This window comes from Microcaecilia unicolor, chromosome 13 (genome assembly GCF_901765095.1).
Source record: "Microcaecilia unicolor chromosome 13, aMicUni1.1, whole genome shotgun sequence".
NCBI lineage: Eukaryota > Metazoa > Chordata > Amphibia > Gymnophiona > Siphonopidae > Microcaecilia > Microcaecilia unicolor.
This window is the reverse complement of record NC_044043.1, coordinates 27,092,442-27,112,271: the sequence shown is the minus strand read 5'-3', so window position 1 is coordinate 27,112,271 and position 19,830 is coordinate 27,092,442. Positions and strand designations below refer to the sequence as shown.

Sequence of the window (19,830 nt, the reverse complement as noted above, 5' to 3'; positions counted from 1 at the left end):
AAAGGCGGTTAGCTTAGCAGAGTTTAAAAAGGGGTTAGATGGTTTCCTAAAGGACAAGTCCATAAACCGTTACTAAATGGACTTGGGAAAAATCCAGAATTCCAGGAATAACATGTATAGAATGTTTGTACGTTTGGGAAGCTTGCCAGGTGCCCTTGGCCTGGATTGGCCACTGTCGTGGACAGGATGCTGGGCTCGATGGACCTTTGGTCTTTTCCCAGTGTGGCATTACTTATGTACTTATTGCAGTAAAGCTCGTGTGTGGCAAAGTAAATTAAGCAGTCAAGTGTTAAAGATTCTTTTCCGGAATAAGAAATCAAGTGGTATTGCATTAAAGTTCAGTAATTGACAGATTAGGTGAAGTAGTCAAGTACTGAGAGTTCATTTTTGTCTATTTCTAGTATCGGTTTTGTTGTCTGGTATTTAGGATGGATCAATTGTGGTATGTCTTTTTGAACAGGTTGGTTTTTAGTAATTTTCGGAAGTTTGTTAGATGATGCATTGTTTTTATGGCATTTGGTAGTGAATTCCATAATTGCGTGCTTATGTATGAGAAGCTGGATGAATATGTTGATTTATATTTTAGTCCTTTGCAGGTAGGGTAGTGGAGGTTCAGGAATGTTCGTGCTGACCTTTTTGTGTTCCTGGTTGGTAAGTCTATGAGGTCTGACATGTACATTGGGATTTCGCCGTGAATAATTTTGTGTACCAGGGTGCAGATTTTGAACGTAATATGTTCTTTAAGTGGGAGCCAGTGTAATTTTCCTCTTAGGGGTTTGGCGCTTTCGTATTTTGTTTTTCCAAAAAAGTCTGGCTGCTGTGTTTTGTGCAGTTTGGAGTTTCTTAATGATTTGCATCCGGCACAGATTGCGTTACAGTAATCTAGGTGGCTTAGTACCATTGATTGTACCAGGCTGCGGAATGTTTCCCTTGGGAAGAAAGGTTTTACTCTTTTCAGTTTCCTTCTGTCACCCTCTCTGTGCCTCCGTGTCAAAACTCTGTCCTCGTGGAGAGGGGTTCCCCAACAGCCCAGAGGGGTTCCCTGGAGGTCTAGAGAGGGGTGGTTTAAACATGACAAACCCCAGTAGCTCCAGGAGTTGAACAGTCATCTCCATGGACTGTAGAGCTCCTGCCTCTGAAGTGTTCTTCACTAGCCAATCGTCGAGATAAGGGAACACATGCACTCCCAGTCTGCGTAGCGACGCTGCAACTACCGCCAGGCATTTGGTAAACACCCTGGGCGCAGACGCGAGACCAAAGGGCAGCACACAATATTGAAAGTGCTGCGTTCCCAGACGGAATCGAAGATACTGCCTGTGAGCTGGCAATATCGGGATGTGTGTATAAGCATCCTTGGTCCAGAGAGCATAGCCAGTCATTGGAAGAAGGGTGCCCAGGGAAAGCATCCTTTACTTCTCTTGGACTAGGTACTTGTTCAGGCCCCTTAGGTCTAGGATGGGACGCATCCCCCGTTTTCTTTTGCACAAGTACCTGGAATAGAATCCCAGCCCTTCTTGCCCCGGTGGAATGGGCTTGACTGCATTGGTGCTGAGAAGGACGAAGAGTTCCTCTGCAAATATCTGCCTGTGCTGGAAGCTGAAGGACTGAGCTCCCGGTGGGCAATTTGGAGGTTTTGAAGATCAAATTGAGGGAGTATCCTAGCCGGACTATTCGGAGAACCCACCGATCGGAGGTTAAGAGAGACCACCTTTGTGAAAAACTTTTAACCTCCCTCCAACCGGCAGATCACCCGGCATGGACACTTTATAGCAGCTATGCTCAAGTGGAGCCAGTCGAAAGCCCGACCCTGGGGAGCTGCAGGGGCCTGTCTAGGCGCGCGCTGGGGCTGAGCCTGAGAAGGCTGTCGGGAAGGTGGATTGTACCTATCCTTATTGTAAGCACAGGGAGCAGGCCTCCTTCCCCGGAAAAAAAACGTCTAGCTGATGAGGTAGATGCTGAAGGCGCCCGGTGGGAGAGTTTGTTGATGACGTTCTCACGCTGGTGGAGCTGCTCTACCACCTGCTCGACTTTCTCGCCAAAAATATTATCACCCCGGCAAGGGACATCCGCAAGCCGCTGCTGGAAATGATTATCCAGGTCAGAGGCACGCAGCCATGAGAGAGTCTGTGTATCACTATACCTTGAGCAGCGGATCTGGATGCAACATCAAAACAGTCGTAAGCACCCCGGGAGCAGGAATTTACGACCGCCTTCAGCTGCCTGACCACTTCCTGAAAAGGCCTGGCCTGCTCCGAAGGGAGCTTATCGACCAAGTCCGCCAGTGCTTCACATTGTTCCGCAAGTGGATGCTCGTGTAGAGCTGGTAGGAATGAATTTTGGACACGAGCATAGAGGACTGGTAGGCCTTCCTTCCAAAAGAGTCAGAGTTCTAGATTCTCGTCCCGGGCGCCGAGGCAAAATCTCTAGAACTTTTGGCTCTCCTTGAGAACAGAATCCCACAATCATAGAGTCGTGAGGTAACTGCGACTTCATCAACTCAGGCTCCCCGTCGATTCGATACTGGGACTCAACCTCTTGAGGATGGTGGGATTAGAGAGTGGTTTCATCCAGTTCTTCAGCAAAGTCTGCTTAAGGACATTATGCAGAGGAACAGTGGATGACTCCTTAGGTGGTGAAGGATAGTCAAGGACCTCGAACATCTCGGCCCTTGGCACATCCTCAGATACCACAGGGAAGGGAAGAGCCACAGACATTTCCTGCACAAAGGAGGAGAAAGAAAGACTCTCCGGGGGAGAAAGCTTCCTTTCAGGCGAAGGTTTGGGATCAAAAGGAAGACCACAAGACTCCTCAGAACAGAAATATCTGGGATCCTCCTCTTCTCTCCACGAAGCATCCTCCTCGGTGTCGGACAAGAGTTCACAAACTACAGTCCGAAACTGGGTCCGTCTTGACTCCGAGGAACCGTGTCCTTGATGACGACATCGAGAAGTCGACTCCCGTGCCTGCGGCGATGAAGCTCTCTCCAGCGATGTCGACGGGGAGTCGACCTGGGACCTCACCACAGGCGAAGAGCCAGCTGCCACTTCCATCGACGGTACCGAGGGCGCAAGCACCCCCGGGTACTGGAACAGACTGACGCAGCAGCCCCTCCAGCATACCTGGGAGAATGGCTCGGAGGCGCTCGTCCAGAGTGTCTGCCGGGAAAGGCTGTGGGGCCGGGGCAGGAGCCGGAGGCAGAACCTGTGCAGAGCAGGGAGGCAGTACCGGCCTGTCCGAAGACCGATGCACTAACACCTCTTGGATGGAGGGTGAGCGGTCCTCCCAGCGTTAATGCTTCCCGGGTTCCGAATCCCTCGACACCCCGGAGCTCCCGGTACCGTGTGTGGAACGAGACCGATGCTGACGCTTCTTAGCCTTCGCTCGATGCACGGCATCGATAAGTCCTCAGTACCGACGAGGAGGACGTGGAATCCACACGCCTCTTCGGGGTCGGGTCCGAAAGTGGTCGTCCCGATGGGCCTATACAGCAGGAGCCTCAAGACAGGCGGAGACCCACTCGAAGGCTCACTTCTCCCAGCGTGTGGTGGTCTCCGGACAGCTATTACCTGCTCTCCCGATGTCAATGCCATCTCCTGTGCGATGTCCACGTGCCGGGCAAAGCTCCAAACAGATGTTCCCACTGAGCTTTCTTGACGCCCGTGTCAACATTTTAAGGCTAAGACACAACTTACACGCGTCTGGGCGATGGTCAGGCCCAAGGCACTGGATACACCACGAATGGGGATCGGTACCTAAGATTGCCCGGCTGCACTGACTGCACTTCTTGAAGCCGCTGGTAATCCTCGATGTCATGGACGGAAAAATAGCGGCAGCGAAGTCAAAATTCTCAATGGTGCCAAGAAAAAAGGGCAGAAAAAGGAGAAAAGGGGCCGCGACAGCAACGAAACGAAACTAAAGCATGGCTAATGCTAAAAACCGTAATGGAACTATTATTTTTATTTTTTTAATAAGAAAAAAACAGCAAAAAACTCGTGAAAACACGAAGGCTTTCTCTCAGGGGCACTGAGAGAGACGGAAAACCACTTCCTACCGCGGAAAGATAAAACTACCGGACTCTCGCGCGACCTGTTGGAAGCTGATGGCCGCGCCCACGCACATTCGAAGGCTCTAGCAAACTTTTGTTGCTAGGAAGATTTCCAGTCATCGGGGCTGCCATGGACGTCACCCATCAGTGAGAACAAGCAGCCTGCTTGTCCTTGGAGAATCCAATTTCTCCTCTTCCTGGACCTGTTCCATTTCTTCATAAGAACCTACTTGTCTCTTCTTTTCCGGAAGAAAGAATATCTTATTTATAGGAGGAATATTCTGAGCCTGAAATGTTCAATTTTCATATAGGTATTTTTTAAATAGTTCTAAGGAAGAATTCCAACAGGCCTTGGGAAGTTCAATATCCTCATATTTAGACGTCTGTTATAATTTTCAATTTGTTCTATTTTTTGATGTATAAACGAATTATCTTTCATAACTGCTGAAACATTGTCCTTAATAGTCACAATATCAGTTTGATATTTTAGTACCTGATCATTGAAATACTGCTTTAATTTATCCATCGATTTGGAAAGCTGCTCCACCGTTTAAACTAGTGTTGTTGTTTCTTGGGTTGATTTTGTAAAGAAAAGTTCAGTTTCTCAATTGCTTACCAGACGGTGTCAAGAAGAATCTGTATTATTGAAGGGCTTCTCTTACGTCCCTTCAACACACTTTAATGATTTTCAATTTCATGTTGATTTGGAAAAATTTATTAGAAAGCTAGAGATTAAATTGTTTTTTGATAGTCATGAAGCAACACATGACAGAACTATCATCAAACCTAAAAGCATTTGGAGACCTCCGGTTTTGCAAACTCCAGCGTTGCACACTTTTAAAACTATGATCCTTAATGATTTAGAAAAATATAAAAACAATAGGAGCTTTCTAGATTTCAAAAAGTTCAACATTACCAAGGAAGAAATGCAAGCACTTAAAACATTAAGAGACGATGACGGCATTATTATTAAAAAAGCAGACAAGGGCGGTGGGATTGTAGTCCAAGATCGCAGTGACTATGTCAATGAGGCATTAAGACAATTGAATGATACTAAATCATATAAAAGATCGATGGCCAATCCAACCAACAGGCTCAAATCTCTTATCAATAGAGTTACCACCAAAGCTTTGGATGAAGGATTCATTACCTTCAAAGATAAGAAATTTTTATGCTGTGGTTCACCAACTATTCCAGTTATGTACTTCTTACCGAAAGTACATAAAAGCCTTATTAACCCACCAGGGAGACCGATCCTCTCAGGGAGAAATTCTGTTTTAGAACCATTATCCACTTTCATCGACACATTTTTAAGACTGGAAGTGTCCAAAATACCCATCTACATCAGAGACACCAACCCATTTCCTTCAGAAAATTCAAGAAATAGATTTTGACTGCAGGAATGTCTTGATGGTCACTTTGGACGTGTGTTCGTTATACACGTCCATCCCTCAGGACGAAGCTTTGAACAATATCAAATTGATACTTGAAAACAAGAATAAGACGCATCACATACCTACAGATTCCTTCTAACACTTGGCGAGAATCGCGATGAAAGAGAACTACTTCTTGTTTTTGGACAAACTATATTTACAGACAAGTGGTGTGGCGATGGGGGCTACATTCGCCCCATCCATCACCAACCTATATATGTCTCAGTTTGAATCAACATGGATCGCGCAATCTCCTTTCCACGAAGCTATTGCACAGTGGTGGAGATATATCGATGATACCTTTATGATATGGGAAGGTTCAGTTGCAGACCTACATAGATTTATGGTCTGGCTCAACAGCTGCAACCAGCATATTCAGTTCACTGAGCATCATTCATCTCAACGTATCCACTACCTAGATGTAGAAGTGAATATCACATCAGACGGGTTTGCCACAAAAGTATACAAAAAAGACACAGATAGGAACACGTTCCTACACAGTTCCAGTTGTCACCCTACACATTTAAAGAAAGCCTTCCCTTTTCACAAATGCTCAGGATAAGGCGTATCTGTTCAGATCTCCCTACTTTCAAGATTCAAGCTGACAACCTTATGTCCAATTTACTTGACAGAGGTTACACCAGGTCTACTTTAAAGAAAGCATACCGGAGGGCCAAATACAATAATAGAAGTCTGCTTCTTTCAAAAAATTTGAAACATCAAGAAGAAGACAACAAATTTACCATGGTAATGCAACACAGTGAACACAGTGAACATCTTGCGACCATGATAAAGAAAAGATGGGAAATTATGAAGACTACACATACTTTTGAAAACATTGACTTACGGATTGCCTTTTCCAGGACTAGAAACATCAAAGAAATTGTTAGCCCAGCTGACATCAGACCATCGATCAACAGAGATTTGACTAGAATCTGTGGGCATTTCAAATGTGGCCGCTGCCAAATCTGTAATATTACCACACAAACTAAAACAAATTACAAATCCCAAGACTAAAAAAATATACAAACTGACACATTTTACCAACTGTCTTTCTGACCATGTAGTGTATTGTTTGACGTGCCCTTGTAATAAAAAATACATAGGGATGACCACAAGACCTTTAAAGGTCAGGATACTTGAACACAGATCAAACCTTAGGAGGTCAGCAATCAAGGAACCCATTGTTGAACATTGTATTGAACACAACATAATTTGAAGATTTACAATGTATCGCAATTGATTGGATAGAACCGTCTCACAGGGGCGGCAATAGTAAGCTCAAATTAGCAAGGAAGAGGCTAGGTGGATTTTTGAATGGGACACTTTAGAGCCTAACGGGCTGAAACAGTCATTGATTGGGTTCAATTTTTATTAGCATTCAATACGTCACGTTCACGTCAGTATTTCTATCAGCTGTTTGTACGTGAACGCTGAGGCGCCATTTTGAAAAATTCACGCCTTCAACTCAGTGTCTGTCCGTGGTGTGACCCTTTTGTGTGCTGTATTTTCATGAATATTTGTTCTGTGATAGCAGATTTAAATTATATTTTTCGTTTTAGATTTCAGCATATAATGAGCACTCGTTCTGATGAAGCCATGGTCTTCGGTGAAACGGTGATCTCCGTTAGAACGGACAATGAAGAGTGCTTGATTTCAATTTAAGCTAAGTGCTTTTTTCTTTTTTCATGCTGAATTGATTCAGGCCATAAGTTGAGCCTGTCATCTAAATCTACTGCTGCCAGTTAATATTTTCTGTTTGAGGCTTTAAAAAATTCCGCCGCGAGGTTTTCAGAGTTTTTTCGCCCAGTGATAGAACGCTGCGTGAGTATAATTTGAGCAACATATACCACGCACAAAAACCGTAGGTATCTTACCTGCGGTTTCTGAGGGCTTTTCTCTGTTATACCAATTCAACACGAACGATTTTACGTTGGAGCTATTTTGTTTGGTATTAGTTTACATGTTTTGCTCCAATAACACTGCATTTTGTTCTATTGGATTATCTGAGGGTTCAATACCTCCTTCTTATCCAAGTTCATCCGCTTCCACTGCCGGCCCGCCCTGTGAGAAGCTGCTACCACAGGGCCCAATTCCAGTGCCCTTCGGGGAAGATGCAAGGGCTGAAGCAGTAGGACCTTACAATCCCCTTTCTTTAGTATGAGGCATAGCGGTAGCAGTAATCAACTCAATTCAAAAATCTTCAGCAAGCCCTCCTAAACAGCCTCACTCCTCTCAGCGTGTCAGCGCCATCTTGGTCACACTCCTTATATATGTTTTATATTGTACAATTGTAGGATAGTGCAATTCATAAACACTTTTTAAAGAAATAAATTAAAAAATAACTCTTGATCTGAGGTTCAGCAATGTAATAGTGAACAGCCTTGGTTGCAATAATGGATCATCTTCAGAATCTGATGAATACTTTGCATAAAAGCAAACCTTCTTTCTTGGTGGGTCTCTGGATGTTTCAATTTCGACTCTGTTTCACCCATGACAAGTATCTCCCCTCAGTCGTCTTTTTCCAAGCTGAAGAGCCCTAACGTTTTTAGCATTTCCTCATATGAAGGGAGTTCCATCCCCTTTATCATTTTGGTCACTCTTCTTTGAACCTTTTCTAATTCCACTATATCTTTTCTGATACGGCAACCAGAACTGAATGTAATACTCAAGGTGAGGTCATACCATGGAGTGATACAGTGGCATTATAGTATTCTTATTTACCATCCTTTTCCTAATGATTCCTAGCATCCTGTTTGCTTTTTTTGGCTGCCACTGCACACTGGACAGAAGATTTCAGTGTGCTGTCTATGACACCTACATCTTTTTCTTGGGTGCTGACTCCCCAAGGTGCACCCTAGCACCAGGTAAACTATGATTTGGAATATTCTTACCAATGTGTATCACCTTGCATTTGTCCACATTAAATTTCATCTGCCATTTGGATGCTCAGTCTTCCAATTTCCTAAGGTCTTCCTTCAATTTTTCACAGTCCGCATTTGTTTTAACAACCTTGAATAGTTTTGTGTCATCTGCAAATTTAATCACCTCACTCCTTATTCCGATTACCAGATCATTTATAAATATTTTAAATAGAACCGATCTCCAGTACAGATCCCTGCAGCACTCATACCCACCAACTGACAAGTACTCAACATCCACTTGAAATTCCCACGCCATCTCTTCCATGCATAATTTCCTGCTCTGTTCCCCAACACTCTCCCATTCAATCACCAAGTTTCAGTCATCTTCTGCTCTGTTCCTCTTCTCTCCAGCCACAGTCCCATCCATCTTCTGCTCTGTTCCTCTCTCCCTCATCCCATTCATCTTCGCTTTGTTCCCCTTCTCCCTTCCATTCCCATCCATCTTCTGCTCTTTTCTAACTCCCCATTCCATCCATCTTCTGCTCTGCTCCTCTTCGCTCCCTAGTACCATCCACCTTCTGCTCTGTTCCGTCTTCCCCTTCCAGGTACCATTCATCTTCTACTTTACTCCCTCTGCTCCCTCACTCGCCATATTCTATCCATCTTCTGCTCTTTCCAGGGTCTCCTGCCCATTTGGATATTTCTTCTCTCTTCATGTCCACCATCATTCTGTGTTCCTGTTCCTCATCTGTATAGCTTTTCCCTCTCACTTCCCTTCTGTTTGACCCCACTCTGAGGCCAGCCTCTCTCCAGCTCTCTCCCCTGACCCCCCTCCCCTTGATAAAGCATCTCTTTCTCAAAACTGCTTTTGTTGTACTATTACTCTTACCCTCTACCCTCTCTCTCACTCCCTACCTTCCTGTGTCCAGTGGCTCTCTTATACTCTTCCCCACCCATCCATCCAATCTCTCTCTTTTCATACCTTCATTCATCCCAGCATTTCTCCCTCTTGATTCAAAAAGAATAGCCATACTGAGTCAGACCAAATGGTCCATCCAGTCCTGATTCCAACAGTGATCAATCCAGGTTACAAGTACCTAGCAAAAATCCAAATAGCAGCAACATTCCATGCTACCAATCCCAGGGCAAGCAGTGGGCTTCTCCATGTCTATTTCAATAGCAGACTATGAACTTTTCCTCCAGGAACTTGTCTAAATCTTTTTTAAACCCAGATACACTAACCGCTGTTACCACATCCTTAACTATTTGTTGAGTGAAAAAATATTTCCTCCTATTTGTTTTAAAAGTATTTCCATGTAACTTCATTGAGTGTCCCCTAGTCTTTGCATTTTTTTGAAAGAAGAAAAAATCAATTAACTTTTATAGATTCTACACCACTCTGGATTTTGTAGACCTCAATCATATCTCCCTCTCAGCTGTCTATTTTCCAAGCTCAAGAGACCTAACCTCTTTAGCCTTTCCTCATGAGAGGAGTTCCATCCCCTTTATAATTTTGGTCACTCTTCTTTGAACCTTTTCTAATTTTGCTATATCTATATTGAGATACCGCGATCAGAACTGAACCCAGTACTCAAGGTGATGTCGCACCATGGAGCTATACTGAGGCACTATAGCATTCTTGATTTTCTTTACCATCCCTTTTTCCTAATAATTCCTAGAATCCTGTTTGATTTTTGATATCCACTGCACACTGGGCAGAAGATTTCAGCATATTGTCTACAATGACAATGATCTTTTTCTTGGGTGCTGACTCTCCTGGGTGAACCCTAGCAGCAGGTAACTATGATTTGTATTATTCTTCCCAATGTGCATGTATTGAACCTGGAAGTTGTACTGAGCCAATCTGACAAATTAAACAATAGTAAATCACCTGGACCGGATGGCATACTGTGTCAGAATTAAAGGATGTGTGGGATAGACATGTGGGATCTCTTAGGAAGAGGATCAGTTGGGGTTATTGAGGATGGGCAGATTGGATGGGCCATTTGGTCCTTATCTGCCATCATGTTTCTAAGGTGACATACAGGAGAAACTGCCAGGGTGTCAGAGGACCTCTTCCACCACCCCACCAGCCAAGATATTAATTTTAATGCATGGGGGGGGGGGGGTAGAGGAAATGCATAGCCCCCCTCCCCCAGTTCCCCCTCCAGAAAAGGACTTCTGGCTAAACCTACTGCTCTATGAACCTTGGATTGACAGTAAGGCTTTTCTTGTGGAGAATGCCTTCTTTCACACCCTGATGAACTCCTGGCTGCAGCAGATTATATATTATTTTTAACACAAACAAAATCAACTACAATTTTTTATACGGTAATATGTGTCTTTCTATATCAAAATCCTACTTTGTGCTCTGTGAGAGGATCATTTGTTCAGCTAATGATAAATAAATGTATTCCTGCAATGCTTCAGAAATGATAACAAGAGATCTTCTCTAGAATCTCTTCAATGTTGTTTCTTCACAAAGATCCAACTTTGTTTAGGGCCTCCAAGAAAGGGCAAGCAACACATGATATAAACCACATAGCTATTAATCCAATAAATATGTGATATATAAGAAATAAAGAGACACCAAACAGGCTTGCAGGAACAGAAAGAAAGCAGTAAAAAAAATTAACTTATGAAAATGTGGTTAATTGCTACGATGTTAGATGTTTTAAATTATGATTTGGTATTTATTGGTTTTAATATTTGATTGATGTATTTATTCTATATGTAGGCTGCAATCCACTTAGGGCCTGCTATTCAAAGCAATTTAAGCAGGCAGAAGCCATTTTGAAAGTGTGCAAGACAGGGGCATTCTGAAGGTGGAGTCGGGGACCTATGCAGGTGCCAGAAATATTTAGTGCCAGTGCCCACATAGCTAACTGGGCATGTAGGACCATATAAATTGTTGTACTAACTCTGCCCAGTTTAACTATGCGGGTGCCACCACTGAATAAAGGCAAGCACCTGCATAACTAACAGGTAGTATCCTGAAGCGGATAAACCCTCCCTGATATCACCCTGCTTCCCCTCCCACCTCCTTCCCTCCAAGTCACAGAAGGCTCCCTCAGGCCTAACTGAACAGGCTTGTGATATAATGGTTGTTGGGGTAGGAGAGAACCTCACTCGCTCTTGCCCCTCAGTGCTCAGTGCAAACTCCCATGGTAATCTTGCGGTACTATAGCTTGGAGTCAGCACTGAAAGTTACTAGCACTCAAATACCTGCCACTTCCTCTTTATCTCTACCCTCGAAATGCCCCTCCTCTGGCCCCCTTCAAAAAATAGCCAGTCATAGCTGAGATGTAGTGGTACTGCCTAGTTAGATATCACTGAATATTGGCAGCTGGCTCACAGAGCGTGATTTAAGCAAACAGGAACTTCTCTTGTTTTGAATATCAACTGGAGTATTTTTATCTATTTCACTCTGTATTAAATGTTAACAGTACCGTTCCTTCCCTGTCTTGTCGCTCCAACTTCTTTACTTTTTGCATTTCCACATTTAGGTCCTCCTCTTCCTCTTCCTCTAAAATATCTGAAAGATCTGAACTATGGGAGTGGTCAAGAGAATTCAACTGCCAGTTTCCTTTGTTGGAGATTTCTTCTTGTGACTGCAATAAAATAGAGAAATCCTTGCATATACAGTTCACTGAATAAAGCGAAGATACATACCTGTAGCAGGTATTCTTCGAGGACAGCAGGCTGATTGTTCTCACTGATGGGTGACGCCCACGGCAGCCCTGAGGTCCGGATATCTTCCTAGCAACAAAAGTTTGCTAGAGCCTTTGGTCGCACGCATCTGCGCGCACCGCGAATGCGCGGCCATCTTCCGGCCCATCGCGCGGGGACATCAGTTAGATCAAAAAGCAAAGATGAAAAGAAGGAACAACTCCAAAGGGGAGGAGGGCGAGTTTGTGAGAACATTCAGCCTGCTGTCTTCGGAGAATACCTGCTACAGGTATGTATCTTCATTTTCTCCGAGGACAAGCAGGCTGCTTGTTCTCACTGATGGGGTATCCCTAGCCCCCAGGCTCACTCAAAACAACAAAGGTCAATTGGGCCTCGCAACGGCGAGGACATAACAAGGATTGACCTACGAAGAAAACAACTAACTAAGAGTGCAGCCTGGAACAGAACAAAAAATGGGCCTGGGGGGTTGGCGTTGGATCCTAAGTCCCAAACAGATTCTGCAGCACTGACTGCCCAAACCGACTGTCGCATCGGCTATCCTGCTGAAGGCAGTAATGAGATGTGAATGTGTGGACTGAAGACCACGTCGCAGCCTTGCAAATCTCTTCAATAGTGGCTGATGTTTAGTGGGCCACTGACACTGCCATGGCTCGAACACTATGAGCTGTGACATGACCCTCTAGAGTCAGCCCAGCCTGGGCATATGCTAATTAGAAATGGTGCATTTCCCGACAGAGACTCCTCTCCTATTGGGATCAAATGATACAAACATTTGAGCGGACTGTCTGAATGGGCTTGTCCGCTCCAGATAGAAGGCCAATGCTCTTTTGCAGTCCAATGTGTGCAACTGACGTTCAGCAGGGCAGGTATGAGGTCGGGGATAAAATGACGGCAAGACAACTGACTGGTTTAGATGGAACTCCGACACCACCTTCGGCAAGAACTTAGGGTGAGTGCGGAGGACTACTCTGTTGTGATAAAATTTAGTATAGGGAGCATGGGCTACCAAGGCTTGAAGCTCACTGACTCTACGAGCTGAAGTAACAGCCACCAAGAAAATGACCTTCCAGGTCAAGCACTTCAGATGGCAGGAATTCAGTGGCTCAAAAGGAGTTTTCATCAGCTGGGTGAGAACGACGTTGAGATCCCATGACACTGTTGGAGGTTTGACAGGGGGCTTTGACAAAAGCAAACCTCTCATGAAGCGAACAACTAAAGGCTGTGCAGAGATAGGCTGACTTTCTACACGTTGATGGTAAGCACTGATTGCACTAAGATGAACCCTTACGGAGTTGGTCCTGAGACCAGACTCTGACAAGTGTAGAAGGTATTTAAGCAGGGTTTGTGTAGGACAGGAGTGAGGATCTTGGGCCTTGCTATCACACCAGACGGCAAACCTCCTCCATTTGAAAGAATAACACCGCTTTGTGGAATCTTTCCTGGAAGCAAGCAAGATTCGAGAGACACCCTCAGAGAGACCCAAAGAAGCGAATTCTATGCTCTCAACATCCAGGCCGTGAGAGCCAGAGACTGTAGGCTGGTATGCAGAAGCGCCCCTTCGTTCTGAGTTATGAGGGTTGGAAAACACTCTAATCTCCACGGTTATTCTGAAGATAATTCCAGAAGAAGAGGGAACCAAACCTGACCCAGCCAGAAGGGAGCAATCAGAATCATGGTTCCTCGGTCTTGCTTGAGTTTCAGCAGAGTCTTCCCACCAGAGGTATGGGAGGATATGCATAAAGAAGGCCCTCCCCCCAATTGAGGAGAAAGGCATCTGACGCTAGTCTGTCATGAGCCTGAAGTCTGGAACAGAACTGAGGGACCCTGTGATTGAGCTGAGTGGCAAAAAGATCCACCGAGGGGGTACCCGACGCTCGGAAGATCTTGTGCACCACACGCGAGTTGAGCGACCACTCGTGAGGTTGCATTATCCTGCTCAATCTGTCAGCCAGACTGTTGTTTACGCCTGCCAGATACATGGCTTGGAGAAAAATGCATTGATGACAAGCCCAAAGCCACATCTGGATGGCTTCCTGACACAAGGGGCGAGATCCGGTGCCCCCCTCCTTGTTGATGTAGTACATGGCAACCTGGTTGTATGTCTGAATTTGGATAATTTGATTGGACAGTCGATCTCTGAAAGCCTTTAGAGTGTTCCAGATCGCTAGCAACTCCAGGAGATTAAACTGGAGACCTGATTCCTGGAGGGACCAAAGTCCTTGAGTGTGAAGCCCACCTACATGCGCTCCCCACCCCAGGAGAGATGCATTCGTCGTCAGCACTTCTTGTGGCTGAGGAATGTGGAATGGGCGTCCCAAGGTCAAATTGGATCGAATGGTCCACCACCGAAGAGAGTTGCGAAACCCGATGGACAATTGGATCACATCCTCTAGATTCCCGATAGCTTGGTACCACTGGGAAGCTAGGGTTCACTGAGCTGATCTCATATGAAGGCATGCCATGTGAGTTACAAGGACTGTGGAGGCCATGTGGCCGAGAAGTCTCAACATCTGCCGAGCCGTGATCTACTGAGACGCTCTGACCATGGAAACGAGAGAAAAAAAGATTGTCTGCTCTCGTCGCGGGAAGATAGGCATGAGCTGTCATTGAGACCAGCAGAGCTCCTATGAATTCTAGTTTTTGAACTGGAAGGAGATGGGACTTTGGGTAATTTAAAACAAACCCAAGTAACTCCAGAAGTTGAATAGTCATCTGCACGGACTGTAGAGCTCCTGCCTCCAAGGTGCTCTTCACCCAGCCAGTCGTCGAGGTAAGGGAACACATGCACCCCCAGTCTGCGTAGCGACGCTGCGACCACCGCCAGGCATTTTGTAAAGACCCGGGGTGCCAAGGCCAGGCCAAAAGGCAGCACACAATACTGGAAGTGTTGCATTCCAAGATGAAATCGAAGATACTTCCTGTGAGCTGGAAGTATCGGAATGTGGGTGTAAGCATCCTTTAAGTCCAGAGAGCATAGCCAATCGTTTTCCTGAATCAGGGGAAGAAGGGTGCCTAGGGAAAGCATCCTGAATGTTTCTCGGATCAGAAATTTGTTCAGGGCCCTTAGGTCTAGGATGGGACGCATCCCTCCCATTTTCTTTTGCACAAGGAGGTACCTGGAATAGAATCCCAGCCCTTCTTGCCCGGGTGGAACGGGCTCGACCGCATTGGCGCTGAGAAGGGCGGAGAGTTCCTCTGCAAGTACGTGCCTGTGCTGGGAGCTGAAGGACTGAGCTCCCAGTGGGCAATTTGGAGGTGAAGAAGCCAAATTGAGGGTGTATCCTAACCGGACTATTTGAAGAACCCACCGGTCAGAGGTTATGAGAGGCCACCTTTGGTGAAAAAATTTTAACCTCCCCCCACCTGGTAAGTCATCTGGCACGGACACGTTTACTGCGGCTATGCTCATCTGGAGCCAGTCAAAAGCCCGTCCCTTGCTTTTGCTGGGGAGCTGCAGGAGTCCATTTAGGCGCACGCTGTTGATGAGCACGAGCGCGCTGGGGCTGAGCCTGAGAAGGCTGTCGAGCAGGTGGGGTGTACCTACGCTTATTATAAGAATAGGGAGCATTCCTCCTGCTCCTGAAAAACGTCTACCAGTTGAGGTAGATGCTGAAGGCACCTGGTGGGAGAGATTGTCAAGGGCGGTGACCCACTGGTTGAGCTGTTCTACAACCTGCTCGACCTTCTCGCCAAAAATGTTATCCCCCCCCCCCCCCCCCAGCAAGGAACATCCGCAAGCCGCTGCTGGGTCCTATTTTCCAGGTCAGAGGAACGCAGCCATGAGAGTCTGCGCATCACTATACCTTGAGCAGCAGACCTGGATGCAACATCAAAAGTGTCATAAGCACCCCTCGACAGGAATTTACGACACACCTTCAGCTGCTTGACCATCTCCTGAAAAGGCCTGGGTTGCTCCACAGGGAGCTTATCTACCAGGTCTGCCAGTTGCTTAACATTGTTCCGCATATGGATGCTCGTGTAGAGCTGGTACGACTGGATCTTGGACATGAGCATGGAGGACTGGTAGGCCTTCCTCCCAAAGGAGTTGAGAGTTCTAGATTCCCGCCCCAGGGGCGCTGAGGCAAAATCGCTAGAACTGCCAGCTCTCTTCAGGGCAGAGTCCACACCCATAGAGTCGTGAGGTAACTGGGTCCTCATTAACTCAGGTTCTCCACGTACTGGGACTCAATTTTCTTAGGGACGGTGGGATTAGTTAAGGGTTTTGTACAATTCCTAAGCAAAGTCTCCTTGAGAACCTTTTGCAAAGGAGCCATGGATGACTCCTTAGGTGGTGAAGGATAGTTGAGGACCTCGAGCATCTCAGTCTTGGGCTCATCCTCAGTAACCACCGGGAAGGGAATGCTCACAGACATTTCCCAGACAAAAGAGGAGAAAGAAAGACTCTCCGGTGGAGAAAGCTTTCTTTCAGGAGAGGGAGTGGGGTCAGAAGGAAGACCACAATACTCCTCGGATGAGAAATACCTGGGATCCTCTTCCTCCTCCTTGGTGTCGGAGAAAAGCTCCCGAACAGCAGTCCGAAACCGGGCCCATCTCGACCGAGGAACGATGTCCTCTATGGTGTCGTCGAGAAGTCGACTCCCTTGGCGGCGGCAATGAAGCTCCCTCCAATGACGTCGACGGGGAGTCGACCTGGGTGGCAGCCGACAACGCAAGCGGTACCGGTGTCAGGGACCTCACCACAGGCAGGGAGCCAGCCGGTGCCTCTGCCAATGGTACCGAGGGCGCAAGCACCATCGGTACCAGTACAGACTGGCGCATCAGCCCTTCCAGGAGACCCGGAAGAACGGCTCGGAGGCACTCGTCTAGAGTCTCTACCGGAAAAGGCAGGGAAGCCGGTGCAGGAGACAGAATCTGCAAAGGACGAGGAGGTGGTACCGGGCTGTCCATCGACCGACACATCGACACCTCCTGAATAGAGGGGGAGCGGTCCTCCCAGTGTCGACGCTTCTTGGGTGCCGATTCCCTCGGACACCCTGGAGCTCCGGTACTGTGTCGAGGAGACTGGTGCCGATGCTTCTTGGCCTTGTCTGAGGCACGGCATCATTACCCCTCGGTACCGAGGACGTTGAATCCAAACGCCTCCTCGGGGTCGGGTCCGAAGATGGTTGGTCCTGATGGGCCTGCAAAGCAGGAGCCTTCGAGACAGGTGGAGACCCACTCACCAGCTCACTACTCCCAGCGTGCAATGGTCTGTGGACAGCCATTACCTGCACTCCCGGGGTCGATGCTTGCTCCGCTGCCGACATTGATACTGTTAGGCTTTCAAGGCAGAAACTAGGTTTGTGAGCCCTTGGGCCACTGCTGAGGAGTGGCAGGCAAAACCACCCCACACCAGAGACAAGGCAGAACTCTGACAAACAGCTAGACTTCACCTGCGCTTGACCGCCGTTCCCCAGGAGTTGAACCCCTGGGTGCAGGCGGACGGCAGGACTTACAAGACTGGGCAGGCACTGGATACCAACAGGATACACACAACAGAATCAGAACTAAAAGCTGCCAAGCAGCCACAAAAGGAACACATACACAAGACAAGCAAATGCAGACCAGAAACAAGACTAGGAACTAAACAATAAAACCAAAGCTAAATACACACAAACAAACTAGAACCAGGCAAGAAACACAGAGCACACCCACATACCAGGAACCTTAGACGATGCAAAGGCAAACACAGAAGTTTCCAGGTGGTTCATAAAGCCCATCAGCAGCTGACATTTAAGCTGCAGGAATCACAAGGCAGCTACGGGTGCTGTTCAGGCACAAACCAGAAAAGCAAGTCTGGCAGCCTGGAAGATCCGGACCGGACTGGGCTGAAGTCTGGAACGTGTGACAGTTCATAGCAGCCACCGGTTTAGGCCACCAGAGGGCAAGGTGAGCACAGACGAGGAAACAGTCACCACCGTAACAGACACCGCCGAACTCGGTACCTCTGTCGACGTCAATGCCGAAGTACCTGGCAAAGCTCCAAACAGACGATCCCATTGAGCTTGTCTCGCCGCTTGTGTCCGCTTCTTGAGACTGAAACACAATTTACAGGCGGCTGGGCGATGTTCGGGCCCAAGGCACTTAATACACCACGCGTGTGGATCAGAACCTGAGATTGCCCGGTTGCAGCGACCACACTTCTTGAAGCCGCTGGGGATCCTCGATGTCATGAACGGAAAAATAGCGGCAGCAAAGTCATCGATGATGCCAAAAAGAAAGGCACAAAAAAAGGGAAAACCTGAACGGGCGGCCTATGACGGCTGCAACGGCGGCGAAAGGAAACTTAGCCGGCCCAAACTAAAAAGTCTAAGGTAAACTTACTTTTTTTTGTTTGTTTAAATAACAGCTCAACGGAGCCAAAGAGAGAAGAAAAAAGGAGTGGAGGAGTGGCCTAGTGGTTAGGGTGGTGGACTTTGGTCCTGGGGAACTGAGTTCAATTCCCAGCACAGGCAGCTCCTTATGACTCTGGGCAAGTCACTTAACCCTCCATTGCCCCATGTAAGCCGCATTGAGCCTGTCATGAGTGGGAAAGCGTGGGGTACAAATGTAACAAAAATAAAAAATAAAATAAAACGCGAAAATCGCGACGAAAAACCGAAGGCTTCTCAGGACGCGCTGAGAGGGACCGAAACACAGTCTCTCTCAGCCGCAGACAAAAAGAAACTGATGTCCCTGCGCGATGGGCGGGAAGATGGTCGCGTGACCGAAGGCTCTAGCAAACATTTGTTGCTAGGAAGATTTCCGGACCTCAGGGCTGCCGTGGGCGTCACCCATCAGTGAGATACAGTAGAACATTTACAGCTAGAGCAAAATGGGAGAAGTATTGGCGAGTATGTTAGGAAATTAGGAAGGAACTGCTATCAAAGTATACAAAGTATACAAGGTGGCTTAGTATACAGTCAAACAAATCATCATCGAGGGACTCCAACCTCTGAGAAATAAATTGGGAACAAGGGCCATTTGGGTTTGGAGGGGAGACAGGATCATTAAATGAATCATCAAATAATTAGTTTAGCTTAGTTTTTTTTTAAACTTATATTCCACCTTTACCCAAGATGGAGAACAAAATCAAGCATAATTAAAACATTATAACAGTCCAACTGAAAAAAAAAAAACAGATGGGGAATAGATGGGGCCAAAACTGAAGTAATATGAAAACATTGCACTGTAGTCTCAGAAACTGAAGTAAATTTTGACTGATCTACTTAAGCATCTTGGTTTGAAACTTTTTAAATGGAAATATATAAACAGTAACAAATCTTTGAAATTTTAATTGATGTAAGCAAAGTCTTCTCAATTTGTGCTATAAGAAATAGAAAAACAGACCAAGAGTACAATGAAATAAGACGTAAATTAAGTATGGCAAGGCATTTAGAAATTGTTGGTCAATTAGGGTAATATTCTATATCAAGAGTACTATTTCTATAGATACATTCAATCAGTGTACTCCAGACTAAAGTTTAAATCTGTTTAACATTTATTTACCATCATATGTCCACAATCCCTCATAAAATCTGTGATATTTACACCCACACGCCATCCATCGTTCAAACCCTATGTATCTTACTTGCATATATATACTCGGCTGTGTAGTCAGAAAATTGACCTTTTGCTCACATACAATCACATATGGTTCATATAAAGTCCTCTCAGGATTTCTCGAGGTTCCAAGCGTTTACACAGCTCCAATGTTCTTCCAGACAAACCAATTTCTTTCGATCTTTAACATCATTTTAATTATGTTGGAACCATCGTTGTCTCACGGCACTTATAGATATACTCCAAGGTAAGTACA

At 46.2% G+C, this 19,830-nt stretch overlaps 1 protein-coding gene across 1 annotated transcript in view; it reads right to left on the bottom strand.

Moving 5' to 3' along the window:
* TSPOAP1 (TSPO associated protein 1) overlaps positions 1-19,830 on the bottom strand; it is an 864,237-nt gene that overhangs the window by 247,604 nt on the left and 596,803 nt on the right. Inside the window, exon 18 of the mRNA XM_030186055.1 lies at positions 11,792-11,953. Coding sequence (XP_030041915.1) covers positions 11,792-11,953 — 162 coding nt within the window. The remainder of the gene's footprint in view (positions 1-11,791; positions 11,954-19,830) is intronic.